Source organism: Pleurodeles waltl, chromosome 1_2, assembly GCF_031143425.1.
Source record: "Pleurodeles waltl isolate 20211129_DDA chromosome 1_2, aPleWal1.hap1.20221129, whole genome shotgun sequence".
NCBI classification, from domain to species: domain Eukaryota; kingdom Metazoa; phylum Chordata; class Amphibia; order Caudata; family Salamandridae; genus Pleurodeles; species Pleurodeles waltl.
This window is the reverse complement of record NC_090437.1, coordinates 1,119,697,148-1,119,720,622: the sequence shown is the minus strand read 5'-3', so window position 1 is coordinate 1,119,720,622 and position 23,475 is coordinate 1,119,697,148. Positions and strand designations below refer to the sequence as shown.

General features: G+C 43.4%; 1 protein-coding gene across 1 annotated transcript in view; it reads left to right on the top strand.

Moving 5' to 3' along the window:
- The first annotated feature begins 9,739 nt into the window (after positions 1-9,739).
- The window catches only part of LAP3 (leucine aminopeptidase 3), a 159,468-nt gene continuing 145,732 nt past the window's right edge, over positions 9,740-23,475 (top strand). Inside the window, exon 1 of the mRNA XM_069202263.1 lies at positions 9,740-9,968. Within this exon, the coding sequence (XP_069058364.1) occupies positions 9,867-9,968 (102 nt within the window). The 5' untranslated portion in view covers positions 9,740-9,866. The remainder of the gene's footprint in view (positions 9,969-23,475) is intronic.

The window sequence follows — 23,475 nt, the reverse complement described above, 5'->3', positions numbered from 1 at the left end:
TTTCAAAGACTAAATCATAGTATAGCACTTAGAAACACAATACCTCCACCTGGGGCTATCAGGACGTCTCCAACAGTGCGACGCTACTCGCAACGGAGTGCGGGCCGGTCATGGAGTCGGGCGGACCTTGGTTACAGTACCTTGGAAAATGATGAGGAAACAAACATGTTGCACAGAGTCGGTGACGTGAGGTGTCGATGGAGCCTGTGCGGCATCGGTTTCTAACTGTCATCTGTGAAGAACTTCAAGGTGCATGAAATAAACGATATTCAGCATATTAGCCAGAAAGCTATATTACAAATTGTACCTCCTTTGAAAGGTTGATGTGGGGCAGATCAAGATGCTTGAATGTGAAATTACACTTGGTGGGAAAGATCTTGTGGTCTTAGCTGATTCTGGTTCCCCTTTCAGCCTGGTGGATGACAAGAACTGGGAGAGAATCTATGGGAAGAAGAATATAGAAATTGTGCCACCTGACAATAATTCGGAAGGCTGAGGAAGTTCTAGTATTGATCTAATTGTTTACACTGTCATGAATATCAATTTTAAGGGCAGAGAAACTACTGAAAAAGTTTATATAGACAGGCATGGTGATAATCTCCTTAGGTGACAAATCAGAGATACTTAGCCATCATTCTCAATCCTAACTTTCCTGACCAACTTCTCTTGATTGCCAATGTGGGTGAAGGGTTGGATACTGTACAAGCATCCAGGATGTGTTTAAGGATAAGCTCGGTCTACTGAAAGATGTTCAGCACTATATTATTTTAAAGAAAAACGCCAAGCCTGTTGTACACAAGCTCAGGAGGGTGCTGAATGTAATGTCGAAACCATTACAGGGTGAGATTAACAAACTATTATCCTTGGGAGTGAGTGAAGAAATAGAGTCATCAGAGTGGCTGGTTCCCATTGCTTTAGCTACCATGGACAACGGGAACAAGCTTAGGATGTGTGTGGAGCTTAACGCATTTGGGTGAATCAGCAGCTTCTACCCAACATTGCAGAAGCCTTAAGCTTACCTAAGGATGCACATGTTTTTAGCATAATGGATCTTACCACCATATCCAAAGGCTGTGCGCGGTGGGGGGATGGATGTCTGCGGGGGGATGGAGGGCTTGGCCACAGTCCAGGCTCTGTGGCCACACCCCTGCCACGCACTGCCAAAGACTATCCTGCCTGAAGTATGTCTGGCAGTTGTGGATGTTGTTTTCTCTTTTACACTTCTCAAATGTTTGAAATTGAATGTACCCTAACTTAACGTAAGATGTACTGTCTTCCAATTTGAAATGACGATGTACCACACAGCCATTGTTCTTGCTGTTATTTCTCAGCTGTAATATTAAAGAATTGCAAGCTTCTCACTAGGAGACGGTGAGCATTCCCAGAGGCTTCTCAACATGCTGTTTTTAAACAACGACATCCCAACTTTCACTGACTATCATTTTTACAATGTGTTGATTATTGTGCTTGAATAAACTGTGAGAGTATCTGAATTCAATGAAATAGTATAATAAGAGAATCCTGGAATGTATTCTGTAGTAAAATGTTTCTCCTAGCCTGTTCCTCATTGGTGCATATCCTGAGAACCAGGTACCTGCCTAGTAACGTATGAAATCCTTTGTCTGAAGTCCTATAAAATGACATACTTTTCTTTTGTAACTTGGAATCCCATTTCCAACTTTGGTAAGGCAAATCTATGCTGGGTTTTAAATTGCACTGTACTGAGTTCTCTGTACTTATGATCTGTATTCTTATTGCTAACCCTGCTTATGATGTATATCATGTATTTTGCTTAATAATATTTTATATAAACTTACAATTTTGACCTGTGTCTGTCATTCTTATTGAGAATTTCACAACTCCTATTATTGATTTGACATTGTCTCCGGGAACACCAAAGTCCAGATAGGGACTCCACTGCTCCCGGTCCGAGCCATTGGTGTACACTTGGTAAGGATATGAGAAAATGGGTTGCGAGCAACACAATCATCAATGACTACATGCTATCTTTCTTAGAGAAACATAATGACCATTTGTACCTATTATGACATTATTTTTCAAGTGTTAAAAGGTGTTGAATTGTGATAGTTTTCCCCATTATTTTACTTGTGTTGGCTTAAAAATACTAGTCCGGTAGTAATTTTAGTGACTGGGTGGTATATCTGTTGTTGTCCCTTTTTTGAGTTCCTGCCAGGTTTAACACAGAACAAAAGTTCACTCAAAAGGGATCAGGTAATATTCACTGCAGATATCACACATAGATACAACCATTTCTGGAAATCACAACAGTACGATCATGATTGAGGAAATGCAAAGCAAACTCTACGACATCCTGAAAAATGTAGAATTTCCTAGTAATTTATGATGGAAAGTCTTAATTTTATTAAAGACACGGAGGCGAATATTATGCATTCTTTTCTTACTTTATTTTAAACAGCAGCAGTCAAGAACTACAGCTCCCAAAAGGACTAGCAACAGGCTAGCCAATGAGAAAAAAAAGAGTCAAACGTTGGACCAATAAAGGAACACCCCAAACCATAGAGTCTACCCTTGACTACAAGCAGCCCTCTTTTCTTGAGAGAGCAGATCAAATAGAGTCATAAAACAAAGGGTAAATAAGTCCAATAATTGCCAAAGCGAGGGAAGCAGAGCAGAAGTCCTGAACACGGGCAACAAGCCAGGAAACCGCTGTGTAGGATGGAGATCCTGAAGATTGTGGAGAGTGAAATCCTGAGGTTTTGCTTCGACAAGAGTGGAAATGGAGGAACTGGAATTATCCCGAAGACGGTGGTAATGCTGGAGTCGCTGGGAGGGAAAAAGAAAAATATACGAGTTAGTAGAAAGCAGCGGTGGGATAATATTCGCCTCCGTGTCTTTAATAAAATTAAGACTTTCCGTCATAAATTACTAGGAAAATCTACATTTTATGTCACGACCCGAGGCTCTATTATGCAAGTTTAAAGCTTGTCAATGACTAAAGAAGTTGCAGTTCTAACAGGTTTTCAATAAAAGGTCCTAAAAACATTATCATTAGACCAATTGGCCCACCTGAGAATGTCCTCCAAACTGGAACCCAGGGAGAATGCCTTAGACGCCATATCTCCCCTGGAAGAATGGGCTCCAAAAGTGGAAATATCTATACCCGCTAGGGACATGACCCATTTAACCCAACGGGCCAAAGTGGCTGAAGAAACTGGTTTATGAGGCTTACGAAAAGAAATCAAAAGTTGGTTAGCAGAGGACGTTATTAGGTTATAGGTTCTTTGTTCATACTCCTTTAAACAAAGACCCACACAGAGTTTTGGTTTGTCAGGAAAGAAAGGATAGAAAACAGAATGTAGATTGGTTTTGGTATGTTTGGAAATATGAAATAGGACACCCGTAGGTAAGAACTGACTAGAGACGTCTAGAGATTTAACATCCAAGACTCGTTTAATAGAAATCAGGTACAACAACATAGTTAGTTTGGCAGAAAGCATTTTTAGAGAAAGATCTGAATTGTCTGGCCAATTAAGTAATAAGTTCAAGACTAAAGAAACATCACAAATATGGGAATACTGGGCGGACGGAGGTTTCAACAATTTCACACCCTTCAAAAGTTGACAGATTAGAGGATGTTCCCCAATCGGCCTTCCATGGACATTACAATGGTGCATAGAAATAGCAGATCTATAAAGGTTTATAGTTCGATATGACTTACCTGCACTAGCTTGAGCGGCTAAAAAATTAATAAGATCTGCTGAAAAGGGATTAGCACATTTTCCCACATACCAGCCTGACCAAAGAGACCAGGCTGATCTGTAGGCTCGCCTTGTACCAGGCGCCCAGGCGTTACTAATGAATTCTGAAGCCTCTGTCGAAATTGGAAAGACCTGTTGGGGGAACAGGAGATCTTCCAAGCTGAAAGGGTTAATGAATCGTTGAGGATTAGATTGTGGGGAAATCTGGATGGGTCCAGAAGGAGAGACGGAAACACTGGAAGAAGAATGGGAAAGTCTATCAATAGCTCGAGGAGAGGAGGAAACCAGACCTGGGACTGCCAAAAGGGAACTACAAGGACCAGAGATGCTTTTTGATGCCTCACCTGGACCAGCACTCTATTGATTAAGATGAAAGGAGGAAAAGCGTAGTTGAGCGACCGGGACCAGTCCTGGAGGAAAGCGTCCGTAGCAATGGCTAGAGAATCGGGGCACCAGCTGAAGAAGAGTGGAAGTTGAGAATTGAGCCGCGACGCAAAGAGATCTATGCGAAAAGTACCCCATTTGTTCACGAGTTGTTGGAAAACTGACTGGTGCAGCTTCCAATCGCTGGAGTCCTTGAGATGACGGGAATGCCAATCTGCAGTGGAGTTCAAGGAGCCTGGGAGGTATTTGGCTAGAAGGCAAAATTTGTGGGACAGACAGAACTCCCAAAGGCTCTTGGCCAGGAGGGCAAAGGATCTGGATCTGGTGCCTCCAAGATGGTTGATGTATCGTACTGCGGATATGTTGTCCATACGGAGAAGGATGGAGCCTTGGGCTCTGTTTTTTGTAAAACTTTTGATCGCAAAGGAGCCTGCAAGAAGCTCTAAACAATTTATATGCAATTTTGACTCCTCTATGGACCATATACCGCCAGTCGAAATCGAACCACAGCGGGCGCCCCAGCCCGTGAGACTTGCATCTGATTCTAACACAAGATCGGGCACAGAGGCGAAGATGGATCTGCCGTTCCAAGCATCTACATGGTATATCCACCACTGAATTTCCATCTGAGATTCCTCATCTAGAGACACGAGGTCGGAAAAAGCCAAACCTCTGCGAAGATGAAGAATTTTTAGTCGTTGTAGAGCACGATAATGGAGTGGTCCTGGGAAAATGGCCTGTATTGAAGAAGAGAGAAGACCCACAACCCTTGCGAGGGACCTGAGAGAAATTAGATCTTTTTGAAGCGTGAGAGTCAGTTCTCTTTTGATTGCGGCGACCTTGGCCAGAAGGGAGGAGAAGAGTTGCTGAGACAGAGTCTATTTGAAATCCTAGAAACTCTACTTGTTGGGAAGGGACGACCATAGATTTTTTGTGATTTATAAGGAAACCTAGTTCTGTGAGGAGCGAAGTTGCTGTATGGAGATGAGAAAGAAGACAAGACATGTTCTGATGCATGATAAGAATATCGTCGAGGTAAATTATAAGTCTGATACCCAGACACCTGAGATAGGCTACAACAGGTTTCAACAGTTTCGTGAAGCACCAGGGTGCCGACGAAAGGCCAAAAGGAAGGGAGGAAAACTGATACGTTTTTGACCTCCATTGGAACTGCAAGAATTTCCTGTGAGCAGGATGAATAGGAATGGTGAGATAGGCGTCGTGAAGATCCAATCTGACCAGCCAGTCGTATTGAAGTAGAATATCCCTGAGATGGAGGATAGTTTGCATCTTGAAATGCCGGTAGACCACAAATTGATTGAATGATTTGAGATTGATTACCGGCCGTAGTTTTTTGTTCTTTTTGTGGACAAGAAAAAGGGAACTGATGAAACCGGAAGAATCGGGATGCAAGGTTGGATCGCATTTTTGTTTAAGAGCGATTGAATTTCTGAAGTAATGAGAGAGGACATTGACAGAGAGAATCTTGGAGGGGGGAGATGGCACTGGAAAGGAGGAGAAAAAAGCTTGATGTAGTAACCCTGTACAGTGCTTTGAACCTAGGGGTCCGATGAAATTGACCTCCATTTTGGAAGGAAATAACGTAACCGGCCTCCCACGGGAAGGCCAGAAAATTGGCTTACCTTGTGAATTGCTGGATCTGGCATAACGTTTGCGGTTAAAACTGCAGTTTGAACTCCTGTCCGTAGGAATTGAAGGAGTTGGAGGAGCCTCTTGTGCCTTGGTTTCGGTATGCCCGGCCGGTAAAGCGGCTCCTGCCTCTACCGGCCCGTGCAAAAACCTGTTGGTTAAAGACCTTTTTTAAGGATTGTTGGGCCTTATCTAAAGGGGAAAAGGTGGAGACATAACGGCTGAGGTCTTTAATAAAAGAGTCACCGAATAGTTTGCTGTCGGCCTGGATGCCAGGATCCAAAGTGGCTAGATTAGCCAGCTTGGGATCCATTTTTAACAGGAGACCCTTCCGTCTCTCATGGATGATTGATAAGTTGGCGTTCCGTAAGAGGCAGAAGGCTCTTTGAGTCCAAAGAAAAAGATCCGAAGGATCAATCAGAGAATCTTCCAGCCTGGCTGATTCAGCTAAATCTAAAATTTGAGCGAGGGGTCCCACTACATCCAGGAGTTTGTCCTGGCAAGCCGTCCAGCCTTGTCAACTCCTTTGCGGGGATCCTTGCCATGTTTCTTGAAAAAAGTTATGAGGGACTGATCAATAGCAGGAGTGGCGGTTATATTAGATTCCAGAGAAGGCCTAGGGCATTCTGATATCAGCTTTGCACATGTCTGCTTGTCCAGAGGAAGAAGCAGACGGGATGAAATGTAATCTCCTACGTGATCCAACGGAAGCCACTCGGTAGAGTTAGGGTGGTAAATCAGGAAAGGATCAAACATCGGAACACCCTCTGAGTCGACAATGCTGGGAGAAGAATCACTCAGAGAGAGTTTGGGGCGTTTTGAGGGAGGCGAGGACGGAGGAAAGAAGTCATCAGGATTGTCAGAGTGCGACAAATCATCCATGTTCTCATCATCGGTGTCCAAAATTTTTGAGACAACAATCTTTTTTGGCGCGTCAATATGCTTCGATTTAAATTTACATTTTAAATGAGAAGACGAAAGTTTTTTAGTAGTATTCCCCTCCTTCACAAGAGGCCTGGGAGGAATCAAGTCCTCAGTCTGTTGTGAGGCAACCTCACTGTCCAATTGAGTGCCTTTAGAAGGTTTAGCCGTAGCCTGCTTTAGTTTTCTGCCTTCCCCCGCAGAATGGGCCAGAGAATTGGACACCATGGACTTTACAGTATTTTCAATGTTCCTAGACATTTTATCCATAGATGCTTGTAAAGCATGTTTCACTGATGATTGGATAAACATGTTTAAATCCTGTTTAAAACCTTCCTCATCCTCATTTATTTCAGGCATAATTGGGGAACTATCAGGATCCATAGACAAAAATTAAGAAAATTATTTAGGCCAATAAACAGAGAAAAAACAGAAAAAATACGAATAAGCGACTGAAATTGTAGCAAATATAAAAGCCTGGGCAGGAGGGGGTTAACTTAGTTGAACATCAAACTCTTCGGTCAAACAAACCACTCCCCGAGGGCGGAGCAGTATCAAGAAGCCGGCTATCGGAAGGAGCCGCGCCCCCAGCACTTCGGCACGGACCGCAGGGAACAGCGCGGTGAGCCAAGCAGCCTGAGAAGAACGAAAACGTCGCCGGAGCTGAGCGAAGCAAGAAAAGCTGTCGCTGAGGTCAGTAGCGCGAATGCACGCAGCGCGCTGACAGAAACCAGCAGAAGGCGAAAATAGAACGCGCGACGGTTGAGAAGTGCACAGCGCGAGAAGAAGGTGGCTGAGGGAAGGGGAAAGGGGGCAGGAGTCAACGTGTCAAACAGTGAAAACAGCAATAATGGAAGCCACAAGGCAATAAAACAACCATGAATAAAGAGAAAAGCAAAATACAAGTATTATAACCACAATTGAAGGAAACCATGAAAGAGTACTTATCTTGAATGCGAGCAGCAAGAAAAGAGGGCTGCTTGCAATCAAGGGTAGACTCTATGGTTTGGGGTGTTCCCTTATTGGTCCAACGTTTGACACTTTTTTACTCCCACTGGCTAGCCTGTTGCTAGTCCTATTGGGAGCTGTAGTTCTTGACTGCTGCTGTATAAAATAAAGTATGAAAAGAATGCATAATAGAGCCTCCGGTCTTGACATAAAATTAGGAGAAACAAAGGATCCAAAGTTAATGAATGATGTTTTGTAATTAAGTAAAAGAGTGGTGATTCAGCAATCATCAGAGGGGGATTGTAAATTGCCCTTTAATTTCTCACATTGAATGCAAATAAGCTCAGCTTATGCTAACCTAGGTTGTGTTTACACTATCCTCCACCTTGCATTGCTGTCACAATACATCACATGATGACTACTGCTTTTCTTGTTCTAAATAATCACAAAACTAACACTTGTAAGCAGAAGAGTGTTCCCAGAAACTTTCTCTCACTGTAAATGACCAAGGACATTTCAACTGTCCCAGGCCATTGACACAAAATGTATAAATTGAAATAGTTGAATTTACAGAATGAATGTTTGAAAATCCAATGTATTATTATCATGAGAATCCTCAAATATATTCTGTAGTAAAATATTTCTTCTTCTTGTTCCCTAATGGTGCATATCCTGAGAACTGTGTATCTTTATAGAATGTATGAATGTCTTTGTCTAAAGTCCTAAAGGAGAAACCCTTTTTCTCCACTCTGAGAAGGTGAATCTATGTCACATTTCCCATAGAACTGTATAGTTTTTTGCTCTTATAATCTGTATAGATTGTGTTGCTAATTTGCTAATGGCACCCTTTATGTAACCTTTGTCTGTCATTCTCATAAGAATGGTGTAGCCTCTGTATTGAAATCGACCTACTTGTATTAGAGGCAGATCCAATAGGGGAGCACCAAAGTCCGTATAGGGACTACACTGCTCCTAGTCTTGACCGTTATCTGGCTCCGTCACCTGGAATTTAAGATATGTTTACGTGCCGACAGGTCCTGACTTTACAAATTCACAATTTAAACCTATTTGACTATGAAGATTGTTATGAGGAATCCCCTAATCAACTCTTGAAAGGGGCAGGATAGTATTACAATCCAAGGATTATATTACACTTTCGAGTTTTCTGATAAAAACATGGTAATCTTATGCATGTGTTCTCCTTTATATTAACTGCACACATTCATAGTCAATTCACCTTAAGTGCTGTAACAGATACAAAACAGGAATACTGTGACCCACAAATTGATAGCTTCTGAGGCCAAGATTCAAAAAGCTTTTGCGTCAGATTTGCGTTTTTTAACGCAAACCCGTGGCAAAGCCTTTATTGTGATCTACAGACCAACACAAAGTGGTATTTGCCTTGGTTTGTATGGAAAAAGTAACGCAAACCAGCATGAAGCGCTGCTTTGCGTTACGTAGCGTCAAGGGGGTGTTACTGGGTGGTACATGGGCGTTCCCATGCAACCACCCATGCTATTAGACGCAAAACCCTATCTACTAACATTAGCAGGCAAGGTTTTGCACCCAAAAATAAAACCTTTTGAAACCATTCCTTAAAAGGAGAAATGTTTTAATTTCTCCTTTATTTTTCCGACTTTGCATGTGTGGTGCACTGTACAGCACACATACAAAGTAGGAAAAGTTTTACACAGTGTCTAAGAATAGTATTTTGTACTGGAAGATAACCTTCCAGTACAAAAGCTATGCTACGTTCATGTTCACTGTGGTGCAAAAGTCCCCGTCACGCAACGCAGCGCGACATTTTTGCCTGCTGCGCTGCGTTGTGTGACAGTTTTGTAAATCGGGACCTGAGTGTACAAACGAAATGCGGCGTAAAAGCAGAGTTAAAAAATATATATATCCGATTTCAGTGGGGATGACTGAAAGGGTAGCTGTCTATTACAAGAATATGTCATATTTTGCTACTTCCGTTTCAGTCATCGAAAACTAGGCACGATTGCACTGAACATGACGTTCTCCAATGAGAACGCAATACACTGTGTCCAATCAAAAGCTAGCGTTAGTGACCAATAAAGTACAATGTTACATTCTCACCTTCCTTGCCTATCTCCTCGGAATTGACAGTCTGCCGTACCCTTTGCACCACGGTAGAGTACTACACGTGGTGAAGGGCACGAACAGTGAAAACGAGTGCTTGTGTGTTCGTACACACCGAAAAAAATGATGCTGCTACCGTTAAGGACTGTTTTCACCAAGAACATAAGCAGGCACGGTATCAGGGCGTTTTCTGGGTCACAACAGAAGTACAACAGTGAGAAAAAGGTAGAGTGAGTTTACAGTGTACTGCTGTAACTGATCGAAGGTCTCGTGCAGTTTTACTTCCTACTTGCTTCGTTTGTTAGTTTAGCGCACGTCACAATGCAACTTTCTGGGTTCCCTGAATTGAGCAGACAATCCAATTTATTTTCTTTGCTAAACTTGTTGCCGTCTTTCTCTTTAAAAAATCGTGACTACAGTTCCCAGAATGCAAAGGAAAATATTGAATAGATCGGTCCCTCATGCGTGTGGACTTAGGAAGCTTGAGTATTTGTCGCTCTGCAAGCGATTACAAATAATGTTATTGTCGATGGAAGTACCAACACGTCAATTTCTAAGACTTTTGTAATGTATGAGCAGTATAAAAAAGACAGTGAAGATTGCAGCATGCATGGTGCTCTTGTTAGAAAATAGGGACGCTATTGCCATAAGTAGTTTTTATAGATCCCGAATTATTAAAGCTGCAAAGAAGGTTGTTTCTTATTGAACTGCAGGCCAAATCTAATATATATTTTTGTTATTCTTTGGTCAAAATCAGTATTATAGAAGAGCAGCAGATGCACACCTCATTATGGAAAATCAAGGTTGAACTTGATAGTGGTTTTTCAGTTGACACATGAGTTGACTGCAACTAGACAGAAAACCTTAAACCTGCTAATTTAAAGGAAAACCTACGATATACCTAATTATATCATTTGTGCATTTTAGTGCAATAACTACCGCCTTTTCTTTAAGCTTAGACTTGAAGATTTCTGGAGACCAGAACAAACAAGTCTTTTTTTCCCCAAACCTAAGCTAAAGTTTCGCTAAACACTAATATACTTTATGGCATGTCTAGCACTCTTCTATACATGCCAACCCATCCGATTCAGGCGGGAGACTACCGATTTTAAGGCTAGTGTCCCGCCTCCCGATTACTGTATGCACAAACCCAATTGAGAATTTAGTAAAACTTTTAGCAATAAAAGGTATATGCATATCAAGCGTGCTTCGATCTCCCACTCCAAGATTCACCTCTGACATCAAAGGTTAAAGCTTTATCCTTAATTCCTAATGGGGGAGACTACCGCATGCGACAGACTTCAACATTTTATTTTAGGCATTTTGTTTGCACTATGTTATTACCGTGCCAAATATGATTTTTTTTATTTTATTATCTGGCACCATACATACCAATATACCCGATTCAGGCAGATTGTCTCTGCTTCAATATGCCAATGGAGAAAATACATTTTCTCTACATTTTTTTTTATCTCCCACTTACCGGCTTTAAAATGTTGGCATGTATGTCCATCTTAACGCTTAGCCTAAACCTGGACATCTGTAAAGCCTATCGAGAAAGTGTGAGCTGGAGTATAGTTTGCAGATCTGGAGACCAGGCCCAGGTTACAAAAATACGTCTCTGGAGAAATTTAGAGTTTAAATTAGGCCTTTTCTGATCTATTTGTTAACATTTGTTCACGATCATCGCAAATATGACCTCCATAATTCTTCATGCACAAAACATAGTGGCTATACTATAAGATGACTCTTGTAAATCTTAGACAGTAATCACATTTTCCTTTAAACCAGGCCCATTACTTCAGTTCATAGAAAAGTTACAAAGGTGGTGTATGGACTGAACCAAAAGTTTTATGAGGAAGGGATAACTAATGTAAGCATATTCCTTTCCAAAGTGGTATACGGTTTCCTTTTGCAGTATCGTCGTGCAAACTTGCTCCTAATTTTCTCATTTATTGTCGACCTTGTAAGGTTTCTTGTGAAATCTACCAGTGTCACGAGTCCTTCAGCTTGTGCTGCATGTGGTTTTTGATGTGCTCCAACTGGAAAGTGCTGGGCTGTTACCGAGAGGAATGGGTGCTCTGCTGCAAAACGCTGAATGTTTACTCCGTTTTAGCTCTGACGTTAACCATGACCTTACTTGCTTAAAGAGACTTTTAGCCAGCTCTCTTCACTCTGTTGTTGTGTCGTTCACATTTTGCTTGCACTTAAAGCACACTGGAAGGAGCGGCGAGTCAGCCTACATCAGCTAATGGCTAACTTCACATTAAGTGACTGCATTTTGCTCTTTCACAAAGTGCACTTTTACAGAAAAGGTAGTGTTGACCAGTGCCAATGTTTTTGTTGCCTCCCAATGATGCTGTAACTTCCTTTTGGAGCTGCTTTTTAGATCCAGGCCTCTTGGACAACACAAGTGTCTGGTTGCAACAACATATTAGGGGCATGCTTAAAGCTTCCCAAGGAAGGCATTTCACCCATTACTTACCATTGGCTTTGTGTTCTGTAACTCACATTTGCTTGCTTTCTGTTTGCTGACCTTATTTATTTTAGACTGTCCAGCATGTCTTGGTCCTTCTCGTGGAACATAGCCTAATTACCACCTCTATGACTGGCTCTTTGCATTTCTCCACCGGCTCTTGCTTTCTAGGAACTCTTTTTTTTTTTTGTAAGCTATACAACGGAAAGGAGTTCCCTGCCTTTTTTCTTTCTGCTTGACTGATTCTACCCATCTTTGCCTCTAATCTTGAATGTGTGTTAGGAACATTGTTCTGTTTCCGAGCTTTTTTATTTTGGTCAGTGCTGTTTACTAATAGCGTCATTTAAACAATCTTCTTCCTCAATTTCAGGCCAGTGCTTTAGCCACTGGAAGTAGGGGAGTGGGTGAATGCTGAACCACCCCCCAAAATAACCATGCTGCAGTTCAGAAGTGAACGAGCAAAAAACAGGCCTTAAGTGGTGTTTTAATCTTGTCACATTTGCTGTGCGTTCAAAGACAGAGAGGTCAGATGCCAAGCTGTCTTCTAAGGGAGGTTGTTGTTTACTTTTCTTACTCTGCAAAGTGAGAGAATTTATGTTACAGTCTTGCCGGGAAACACTATTGTGTGTTATTTTTTTGTAGCACACAACAAAATGTAAATGGCAGTAAATTAATTGTACAAATATTTCAGAATATATCTTAATTAGGAAAGTGCAAATGAAGCACATTTTTGTGATTATGAAGAATGGTGGAAACAAATATTTTAACACAGTCAAAACAAATCAATACACTAGGTGATGCCGATTTCCACACATTCTCCTTTGTGCACTTTTTTATTTATAGCAGTTAAATTGTATGTCTGTGCAAATTTGAAGGTTAATTTCCGTTGAAAATAATTGTCTGTAATTGCAGCGTGCTACCACACTGTGCATGCTCCACTCTAATGCACTCTAAACCATGCCACTCTACTCTGTGCCATGACACTCAATGCTCTACAACACTCTACTCCACTATATGACACTTTATCCTACGCCACTCTACTTCACTCCAAGCCACTCCATGGCACATTACTGTATGTCACTCTACTGCTCTCCCCCACTCTACGCTACCCTATGCCCTCCACTTTATGGCCCTCCAGTCCACTCTACTCTGACACTATACCCCACCTTATGCCACCCTGTGGCCCTTCACTCCACAACCCTCCACTTCACTCCACTGTACAACCACTTAACTCTGACACTTCATGACACTCCACTCTACACCACTCCACAACACACTAAGCCACTCCACTCTACGACACTACTTTACACCAGTCCACACCACTTCTCCTACACCACTCCACTCTACCTTATTTTATGCCACTCCACACTGCTTTGCCCACTTTACTCTGCTCCACTCCACTGTACAACACTACTCCATTCTACGCCATTCCACTCTTTGCCAAGCCACTCTGCTCCACTCCTCTCTACTTCACTCTGCCACTCCTTTCTACATCACTCTACACCACTCCACTGCACTGCACTGCACGTTATGCCACTCCACTCTATGCTACTCCATACCACTTAACCTCCTCTGTGCCATGCCACTGGACACGTTACTCCGCTTTACACCACTCCACGCCACTTTACTCCACTCTTCGCATTTCCACTTTATGCCACTTTTCTCTATTGTATGCCGCTTCTCTCTACGTCACTCCACTCTGACATGCCACTCTATGACATTCTACTCCACGCCACAGTGCAACATTTGACTCTGACTCTAACACTCCACTGCACTTGGTGCCATTCCATTCTGCGCTACTCCACTGTATGTCACTCTACTCCACAACACTCTACTCCGACTTATGCTTCTCCACTCTGCAAAAATCTGCTCAATTCTGTGATATTCCGTGACACTCCTCTCAACTACATGCCACTCCATGGCACTCTGTGACACTCCACCCATTCCATTCTGTGTCACTCTGATCCATGCCCCTCTACGATACTCAGCTCTACTATACTAGGACCTTTTTAATTTAACTAAAATTATGTGCATAACATAGTAACTTATGGGTGTTTTCAGCTACACTTCATTCATAAGTCTGTTGTTGTTCATTCACATTTTTCTTCCAAACACAGCCCACTTAAGTCGTATTATGACTTCAGTGTGAGTTACAACATGTTTCGCTTTCACACAGAGCATATCCACACAAAGAAGTTCTCTTTAGTGTCAGGGACTACTATGATAATGTGTACCTTTTCGGACCCAAAATATTTTTTTCCCCTTACTCAATGCTTCTTAGATTTGAGGGCCCTGCAGCTCCCCTAACAATACCGTTTTGCACAACCTGTGACAGAAAAAGCAAGATTATCCAAAGTCAAAAGGCTGACAGTCAACACCAGACCTCTTGACTTGGTACTCTTCTGTCCCTATATTGAGGCCATGACACAGCTACCAGTTGGTGGCAACTCATTGTCCCTGGGATGCTGTCCTTTTTAACTGCACCCTGTAGGGAAGATGGCATAAAAAACAACCCTGTTAACCACAATCACCTTTCTTGGCACCCTTAACTTCCACGTACAAACATGACATTAAGTTTTCTAGTGCTCGTGTGTGTAATTGTGGAGAATAGCTGCCATGTGTGTATTTCGCCCCATAACGGCGTGTTGTCATTTAAGACCATTATAGAACTGACCGATAGCAGTTTTCTGTTTTTCCTAATATAAATCACTCCTTCTTTCAATGCGCCCTCCACTGCATTTGGCCAGTTTGCAGCTTAGGATGTTGTGTGTTTGAACTGGATCCACACAATGCTTAAATGTACAGAAGGGGTGTCCTTTATGTTCAACACACCTGCCTATTTTGAGCAAACTCCGGCATATCAACCTTTGGGCTGCAATAAGGATATACAGTACGAAGGAATGCCAGGTGTATGACTGCTTGGCCACACCTATGACAATAAAGATGTGCTGTATGCCCATCTCCCATATCCAGTGTTCTTAAATGACTAAATTATGGATTTGAGGGGTAATAAAAATATCTGCCCTTGGTGGAAAGCTAACATGAATTATTATGGTGAGGAGCATAAGCCCAGCAAAATCTGATAGAGTTCAATGTTTAGACCCCAATTTAGATAAACATTTGCTTCAGTAGTACTGTGAAAGCCTGGATGTCTCTCCTAATGGGAATGTGAGTGTTGGAGGCTGGCCCTCTATGTAGTGTACAAAAGCCAAGTACACTATGCAGAGGGTCCAAACAACCACATGTTAGTTTTCAGGGGTAAAAATCAGACCACCTAATTCTCTAATTTTTAAGGTAGCTTGCTGAGCAGTTAGGCTAATCCAGGAGATGTGCTAAGAATTTGCTGTACTCTCAAATCCAATCATGCACCACACACACTCCATGAATAACTCAAGACCAGATTTTATATAATTTTTAAGACCAAAATCTTTAGAATAGGTTAAGTACTTTTCTTGTTATGACGTTTTAAAGTTTTAGCAAAGCTAGTCTTTCTGTGCGCAATTACGCACCATTGGAATCCATAGGCAGTCACGTTTAAAAATGCATTAAAAATTGTACGGTTGAGTTACCAGTCTCTTTGTTGCAGGATGATTGCAGAGGTCGGTGGGCAACTTGTGCCAGCTGGAGAGCTTCGGGCAGCTCCTGGTTTCTGCGGGAGCAGCGTTGGCAAAGTTCTTGGTACAGGCATGGAGCCACCCGAATGGGCCACTTGGAATAGGGGTTGGTTTGCAAATTCAAAGTGGTGCCTGGGGGTCCCCTTTGGCTGCTGAGGTCACAAGCGCTTGGAGACCTGGGGCACACAGCAGAAACTGTGATGTAAGGCACAGGGCGGCCAGGTTCAGGGCGCTTTGGAGGTCTTGGATGCTGTGCGCAACGGAGTCCTCTGGAGCTGGAGGTAAGTCTCTTTGGGGGTCACTTGCAGAACAACATGGGCCCTCTGGTCGGAGGTCCAGGGTGTTCCTGACGTCCCTCGACTCGGGCTTCCTCCTGATCCTTTGTTAGCTCTGGGGGAGTTGGTTTTCTCCTGGTCCGACGTCAGCTGACCAGGACCCAGATTATTGCTCTATCTCGACCACCAGGGGTCGCAGTGCCACGAAACTTGGTACAGTTGGAGGGCACTTCCTGACTGTCGTCTCTGTGTCGTTGGGTCCAGCTGTGACTTCCGGTCGCGGAGATATTGGTGATTCAGTGAAGTGTCCGTCACTGGTTTCTTGGTCTTTTACAGTTTACTTGCTTTTCTTGAGTGTTGCCTCCACTCAGGAGGGAGATCTGGGGTGATCCTTGAAGCCTGGAGGTCCCCTGGGTTTCCTGGGGTCGGTCCAGTGTTCAGCTCCTCCGCTGTCGCGATTGTCGGGACTCCGATGCAGCAGGCAGGGGTCTTGGCACCTCTTCTGGTGCAGCAGGTCCTCTGTTCTCGTCTTGGCAGTTTCTCTGGTGCTGGTTTTCTTGTCTTCTTGGAATCTTCTTTGAGTCCTTTTCAAATCTAAAGTCTTGGTCTAGGGGATCCCACTAAATACTGAATTTAGTGGGCGTTTTAGGGAGGACCTGGTAGTGTCCAATGGGACACTTACCCTTGGGTGGCTACACCCAATATAGTGACCACTTTCTGTGGGAAGGGTCACTTCCCTAAACCTGATTGGCTATTTTCCTCCATTCCAAGATGGAGAAAAATTAAATGAAGGGTCCACTTTGCCTGCAAGCCCCTTAATGGTGGTGCAGGTTAGGCGAGGCCACTCCTCCTACCCTTTGTGTGGTTTCCCTCCTCTGCTCCCTCCAAGAGTGGGGGTTTGCAAAGGGGGAGGCAATTTGCTGCTAGCAGCAGGCCTGGGGGTCGAGCTTCAAGGGCGGTAGCCCTTTGAAGCTCACTGCCAGGGCACTGCAAATTCCTGAGGGAGGGGGAGTTGGCTCCTCTATCCAGAAAGGGTTATGTTTCACAAACCAGAGGCAGGGCTCTCCCCCAAGGTTTGTGGATTGGCTGTCTGGAGACAGCAGGCTGGATGGAACCAGTCAGAAACCATTCCAGGATAGTGACCCCTGGGTGCTTTTTATAATATATCCAGTACTGGTACCAGTTTGGATTTATTATTCTGAGTTGCTTGATACCAAACAACCCAGGGTTTAGAGTAGCCATTATGTAGCTGGGAAACTCGTATTGACCAGTGTCCAGCACATATATTAAAATGGCTGTTCTTTTCACTCACTATGTCCCATGTTTGGCAGGGACACAGTGGGGGCATATTGCTCATGCAATTATGCCCTCACATATGGTATGGTGCACCCTGCCCTAGGGCTGGAAGGCATGCTAGAAGGGTGACTTACCCATAACATATGCAGTGTAGGGTGGACAGGCAAACAGAGAGGGTGCCATGTTGAGTTTGTATTTTAGGTTTGCACCAGGACACTCAGCCTGCTATGGCAGTGCTGGGTTCTTCTGGATGCATAGCCCTTGAGGGTGGCACAATCGGTGCTGCTTTCCTCAGGGGCATACACATAGTACCCCATATACCCTGGGTACCTAAGTACCTTTTACTAGGGACTTATAGTGGTAGCTAAAGGTGTATCCGATTACTTTTACCTTGTTTTAGGGAAAGAACACTGGCACTGGGAACCTGGTTAGCAGGATCTCAGTGCACTCCAGTCCAAGTTGCATTCAGAAACCAGGCAAAAAGTGTGTGTGTGAGGGGGGGGGTGGGGTTACTGCAACAGGAGCCAGTCCATTACAGTGAGAGTGTCATATGAAATAACTGCAAGATTGTGCAAAAGGCCAGGGAATGAATGATCCAGTCAGAATGTTGACAAATAAATGTGTGACCTGACACCAAACTCCACATGGGGACACAGCATTCTAGGTTGTACCACAGTTTGATGTGTTGTGTGGAAGCCAGGTTCATAATCATAAGTAGTATGGAAAACAAATTATTATCGCAATTACTGAATTGCATTTTAAGATCTGGGATTGTTGTTTTTCCATTAAATTGTGTGATAGTTGCATTTATAGAATGCTTTATAACATGGACATGGTGTTGAACAGTATTTCTGGACAGTAAGCATGCTACTTCGTGGAAGCCCTTTGGTCATAATAATATGCTTCTGTAATGAGACATCAATGAGTAGTATTTCGAGTTGGTGTGAGGACCACAGCCCTATTTGCTCAGTGCGTTTGGTATGTATTACAGCAAAAAAACAAAAGTCAGATTTGGTGCTTACGCATTGATTGCTGGTGTTTGGAACAACAAACGGTGTGTGAGTGTAATGCACTATATTTGGAAAATGTTTTGGTTGTGTATGGCAGACCTCGCAAATTATGCGGGAGGATTGTGTAGCTGAACATATGCACTGAAGTAGGAGAAAATGTGGGAGACTAGACACTGTTACGCATGTTGATATCTACCATTTTTGTAGCAGTCTACATTAAACAGTTTATCTCGTGTTTAATATGGAGTATAGGACACTGCTCAGAAAGCGGCTAGTATTAAGAAGTCTTGAGAGCTACACCAAGAAGCAATAGGGGACTGGCTAGTTATAAATCTGGTTATTATATATGACCCCTTGTAACTTATGCTCAGGCCAGGTCTTAAACCAGAACACATGAATGATGATTTACCAAACCTTAAAATAGCCAGTGGGAAGTTACCAGACCCTGTATCATATGGCCCCCACCCTGCATCCATGATGACTGGGCAAACCTTAATGTTTCACCAGGGGTGTCAAGGTGATGGATTGCATGCACTGACCCCCTTATGCACAGTTCCAACGTTTAATATGGAGTTTAGGAAACTGCTCAGAAAGCTGTTACTATTAAGAAGTCTTTAGAGCTACACCTGGAAGCAGCGGTGCTGGGGGAGTAATACATAAGACTGGGTAGTTATACATCTGGGTAGTAGATATGCTCTGAGGAGTCCGTCTGCCCCCGGGAGACAGGGTGCAACTGTAGACCACCAGCCACAGTATATGCTATATGGGGTCCTCCCAGAAACATGAAAGATTCAGCCACAGTACGTGCCTGAAGAGTTCACCCTTGAGTAGCAGAGAAGCACCTATAATACACATCCATATAGTAAGAAATTGGGTTTTTAATTAAGGAGGGGACTACCCACCGTAAGCACCAGACACAATCCCTGTCAAGGTGAACCACTAATGTCACTAGATTAATCTGAGCTTAACACCCTGCTAATTAGGACACAGAGCAGACAGTCTTAATTTAGAGACTATATAAATTACTTATGCAGTACCAAAATAGTAATGAAGTTGAATCATAACACCAGAAAAATCTCCCATCCCCCCAAAAAAATCCAGATCAATTTAGAAAAATTTAGTAAATTGTAATAAATGAAATGACACGAAAATTACAAACATCCAGTAAGGGAAACTGGAGTTACAATTTTTTAAGGTTTAAAATAAAAGTAGCACCAAATAGCTTTAAGCGCAAACCGAAGTCAACTGATTGCAGTAGACCAGGACCTAGGCATGATTTGATGACCACCTCGATGGAACACAGGTCTTAAAGTGTTACCTTGGGGCTTAGTCTAAAAAATGGAAGTCCAAAATCTTCAGTGGGGCAAAGCAGTTGGTTGTAGCTAAGAAGTGCTTCACAAGGTTGATAGCGAGGTCCCAGTGAAGCTGTTGGTTTTTAGCGGGAAATCTTAGAGCAGAAGAAATTTGAATTTCACACCAAATAAAGGTCCCTCAATGGGTGCATACTTTTAGCACCTTCACCAGGTCAAGATTTCTTTGTTTGCACTTAGTCACTTTTTTGTAGCACTGCTTTTTCCAGCACGGCAAGGCTGCAGGTTGTAGCTGAAGAGGGCTCCACAAGGCCTAATAACATCTCCTTGAGATCCCGGTGAATCGGATCTACTGCTGAAGAAAAGCTCTGAATGGGAGAAACCCAAATCTCTAGTTTATCAGCAGTGCACCTTGGTTGGATCCGCTTGGCAGGTTTGTCCAGGTGCTCCAGAGGTCTTTGGAGCCACAAAGTTTCCAAGTTCTTTGCTTTCATGGGTGGTAGAATAAGTCTAGCCAGACAAGGTGGTTCCAGGTGCAAAGGAAGAGCACTTAGGGGGAATAAGACTCACTTCAGCAGAGGCCAACAGAAAGCACCGGTTCAGTTGCAACTGGTTAGCTGGGTACCTGCAGGGAAAAGGCCTCTTATAGTTTGCAGTGTCTCTGTAGCTTAAACAGGAGGTCAGCATTATGACCCCTGGAGTCCAATTCTTTGTCCTGGGTACACGAGAGAACACGTCTAATCAGTCCTTCAGGGATCTTCTCAAGTCTCTGACAGTAGGGGTAGTCCCTTCTAATCTTCCTTAGATCCAGTGGTGATCTTAGTAAGGTACTGGGAGTATCACATTTATGCCTGGCATCAGCTGGTGGATGAGGGTTGTACCTGGTTGTCCACTAACCAATTGAGTAAAAGTTCTGAGGGGTTACCCTACCCACTTTTGTACCATTTCCTGTGTACCCTACTGTAAACAACCCCACAGTGTCCTTCGTTGCCTAAATCTACGATGGTGAAACCCTTCTCACCTTGTGCAGAACCTGTGTGCCCACCTGAGGGGTGTGGCCAGTGAACTAAGAAGGGGCCTATGCAGGTGTCATCTAACATCTGCCTGTGACACAGGAGGTCAGTTTGAAGGTAAATACATTCCTGGGGCCTGCCCATATGGTTATCCTGTCAGAGAAACCAAAAGACTTCCCCCTACACCTAAGCCTTTTGTCTCTGCTCTGGGAACAGTTTTCACACCTGATTCAGGGATGAGCACACCTAGGGCTGCAGCTGGAGGCTAATGAAAATTAGCCTTCAGAGGCTTCATGCAGGGAAAAAGTAACTTTTCAAAGGTACCTTTTCCTTAATATTAACCAGTGAATTTAGCTTTTCATGAATATGATAAGGAGTCCAAGAATGAAATCTGTAGCTGTTTCCTTTCCAAATATAGCATTATTTAATTTAGTATTGCATTTCAGTATTTCTTTATCGAGCAGCCAGCCTTGCTACATTGAAAATAGTTTTTAGATGCTAGTAACTTTAAGGACGTGTTTAACATGAACTTTCTGCATGTTCTACTTTTAAATACCATGCACTCTGACTTAGTGCTACAGGGCTTGCTTAGGGATGAGGTATCAATATTTAAAAGGAAGATTTAGACTTGCCAAAATGGTTTCTTTTGACAGGGTCGTATTGCATTTTAAAAACTGCTTTAGTCAGGTTACAGTGGTAGGCCTGAAGCCATGTTTGCAGTGCTATGTATTGGGTGGCATAATAGGTGCTGTAGTCCACTAGTTGCATTTAACTTCAGGTCCGGCCCTGGGTACACTTTGTACCACATACTAGCGATCTGTAGATAAGTTAAACATACCAATTAGGGTTATGCCATTTCAACCATGTTTAAAGAGGGAGTGCAGGCATTTTGCTACTGGTTAGTAGGGGTAAAGAGCACAGAGCTCTTCAGCCAACAAAAACAGATAGGGCAAAAATCTTGGCAAGCACCACACAAAAGATGGTTATTCTCTACACTTAGTATATACCTAAGTATCCTACTAGGAGCTGCAGGGATTATCCCATTGGGATGGATGTTGTACAAGCCTACCAGAGTAGTCACCTTATGTGTACTGAGGGATTCCCCTATGACCACCAGAGGAGCAGTCATTTTACAACCAGACATAGTATATGCTCCGCAAAGAACACTAAGGAGCAGCAGGCTCAACCATGGTGTATTTATCCTAGTCGTAGGCGGTAGTTACCTTTAGTTGTTGTATAGTAATCTCTGAAAAATCAACATCTTCTCTTCCTTCATGAATTCCAGTTGATCTTTGATGTTTTATTTTTTTTACTTTGCTGGAATAGATATCTAGAGATTTATTGATTCTATGGTGAAGGACGTTCGACTGTTGCATTTCTCTGCGAAATCAGAAGTAGCTCAGATACTAGTCTCTGGCGCAGGGTTTTTGTAAATATCACTTGAACTTTGATTGGATGAAGGCAGGATCTTTGCTATAGATAGAGATGGCCTTAAAAGTTAAGTGTCCAGTAAGCCAGTGAATTTCTTGCCAGTAAGAAATGGTCAAGTGGATAGATATGTGAAAGGTGTCTTGCCACAATGTTCTGGCTTCTTTGTAACTCTTTCAAGAGGGACAGCATAACCCCCATGCGGATTCCATTTGCATAGTCAAGATGTGACAGAATGAGAGACTGCTATTCTTCTGCAAGAATCTTAGATGCAGGCGACATTCATCATATAGTATGCATGGTGAAGAAGGTGCTTTATATAAATTTTCTTTTGGGACCATAGGATACGTTGAAGACCTTGAGCACTCTGTTTTTCACTTCTTTTGACTTCGTTGGCTAAATTTCTGGTTCCTTTGGCCTGGTTGTCGAGGTTGCTAATTCTGCCAATCTCTGCATGTCAGGATCTCTGTTTTTGACACATTAAGCTTAAGGTGATTGTTGGACATGGCTCTGCTGAGGGAATTTTCCTGAAAATTTGACCTTTTTTCTCCCAATCTTTGCTGACTCTCTGTGCGTGACCTTAGGTCTCTGGGCACTTCCCCACTGTCTGGCAGTGGGAAAGTGGGCATGCCCATCCTACCCATGATAGGAAAGGGTGGGTAGGGACATAGTTGAGATGCTGTACCCAGGAGGACCCTGTGAAACAGGTATACCACAAACCTGGGGCGGGTACGGCCCTGGCTGCTAGGGGGACGTGCACTGGGCGTGCCACCCCCTCGAATCAATCTGCCACCAACGGTCGTTCTGTAGATGTGTGGGACGGTGGCGAGGCCAAGGTCAGTGGAGCGTAGCTGTCGGGTCGGGGTGTAGAAAGTGAGTCGTCTATTGAGGTATTCTGGTCCGGTGTTGTGCAGTGCCTTGTGAGCATGGGTGAGGAGTTTGAACGTGATTCTCTTGTTGACGGGGAGCCAGTGCAGGTCCCTCAGGTGGGCTGCGATGTGGCTGTGGATGTCCAGGATGAGGCGTTCTGTATGCGCTGCAGTCTTTTCTGGAACTTGGCTGTGGTTCTTGCGTAGAGGTCATTACTGTAGTCCAGTCTACTGCTTACAAGGGCTTGGGTGACCGTCCTTCTGGTTTCACTGGGGATCAAATTGTAGATCTTCCGAAGTATGCGGAGGGTGTTGAAGCAGGAGGAAGAGACGGCGTTGACTTGCTGGGTCACTGATCGCGATGAGCCCAGGATGAATCCCAGGTTGCGTGCGTGGTCGGTGGGTGTCGGTGTGGTTCCAGGTGTGGCAGGCCACCAGGAG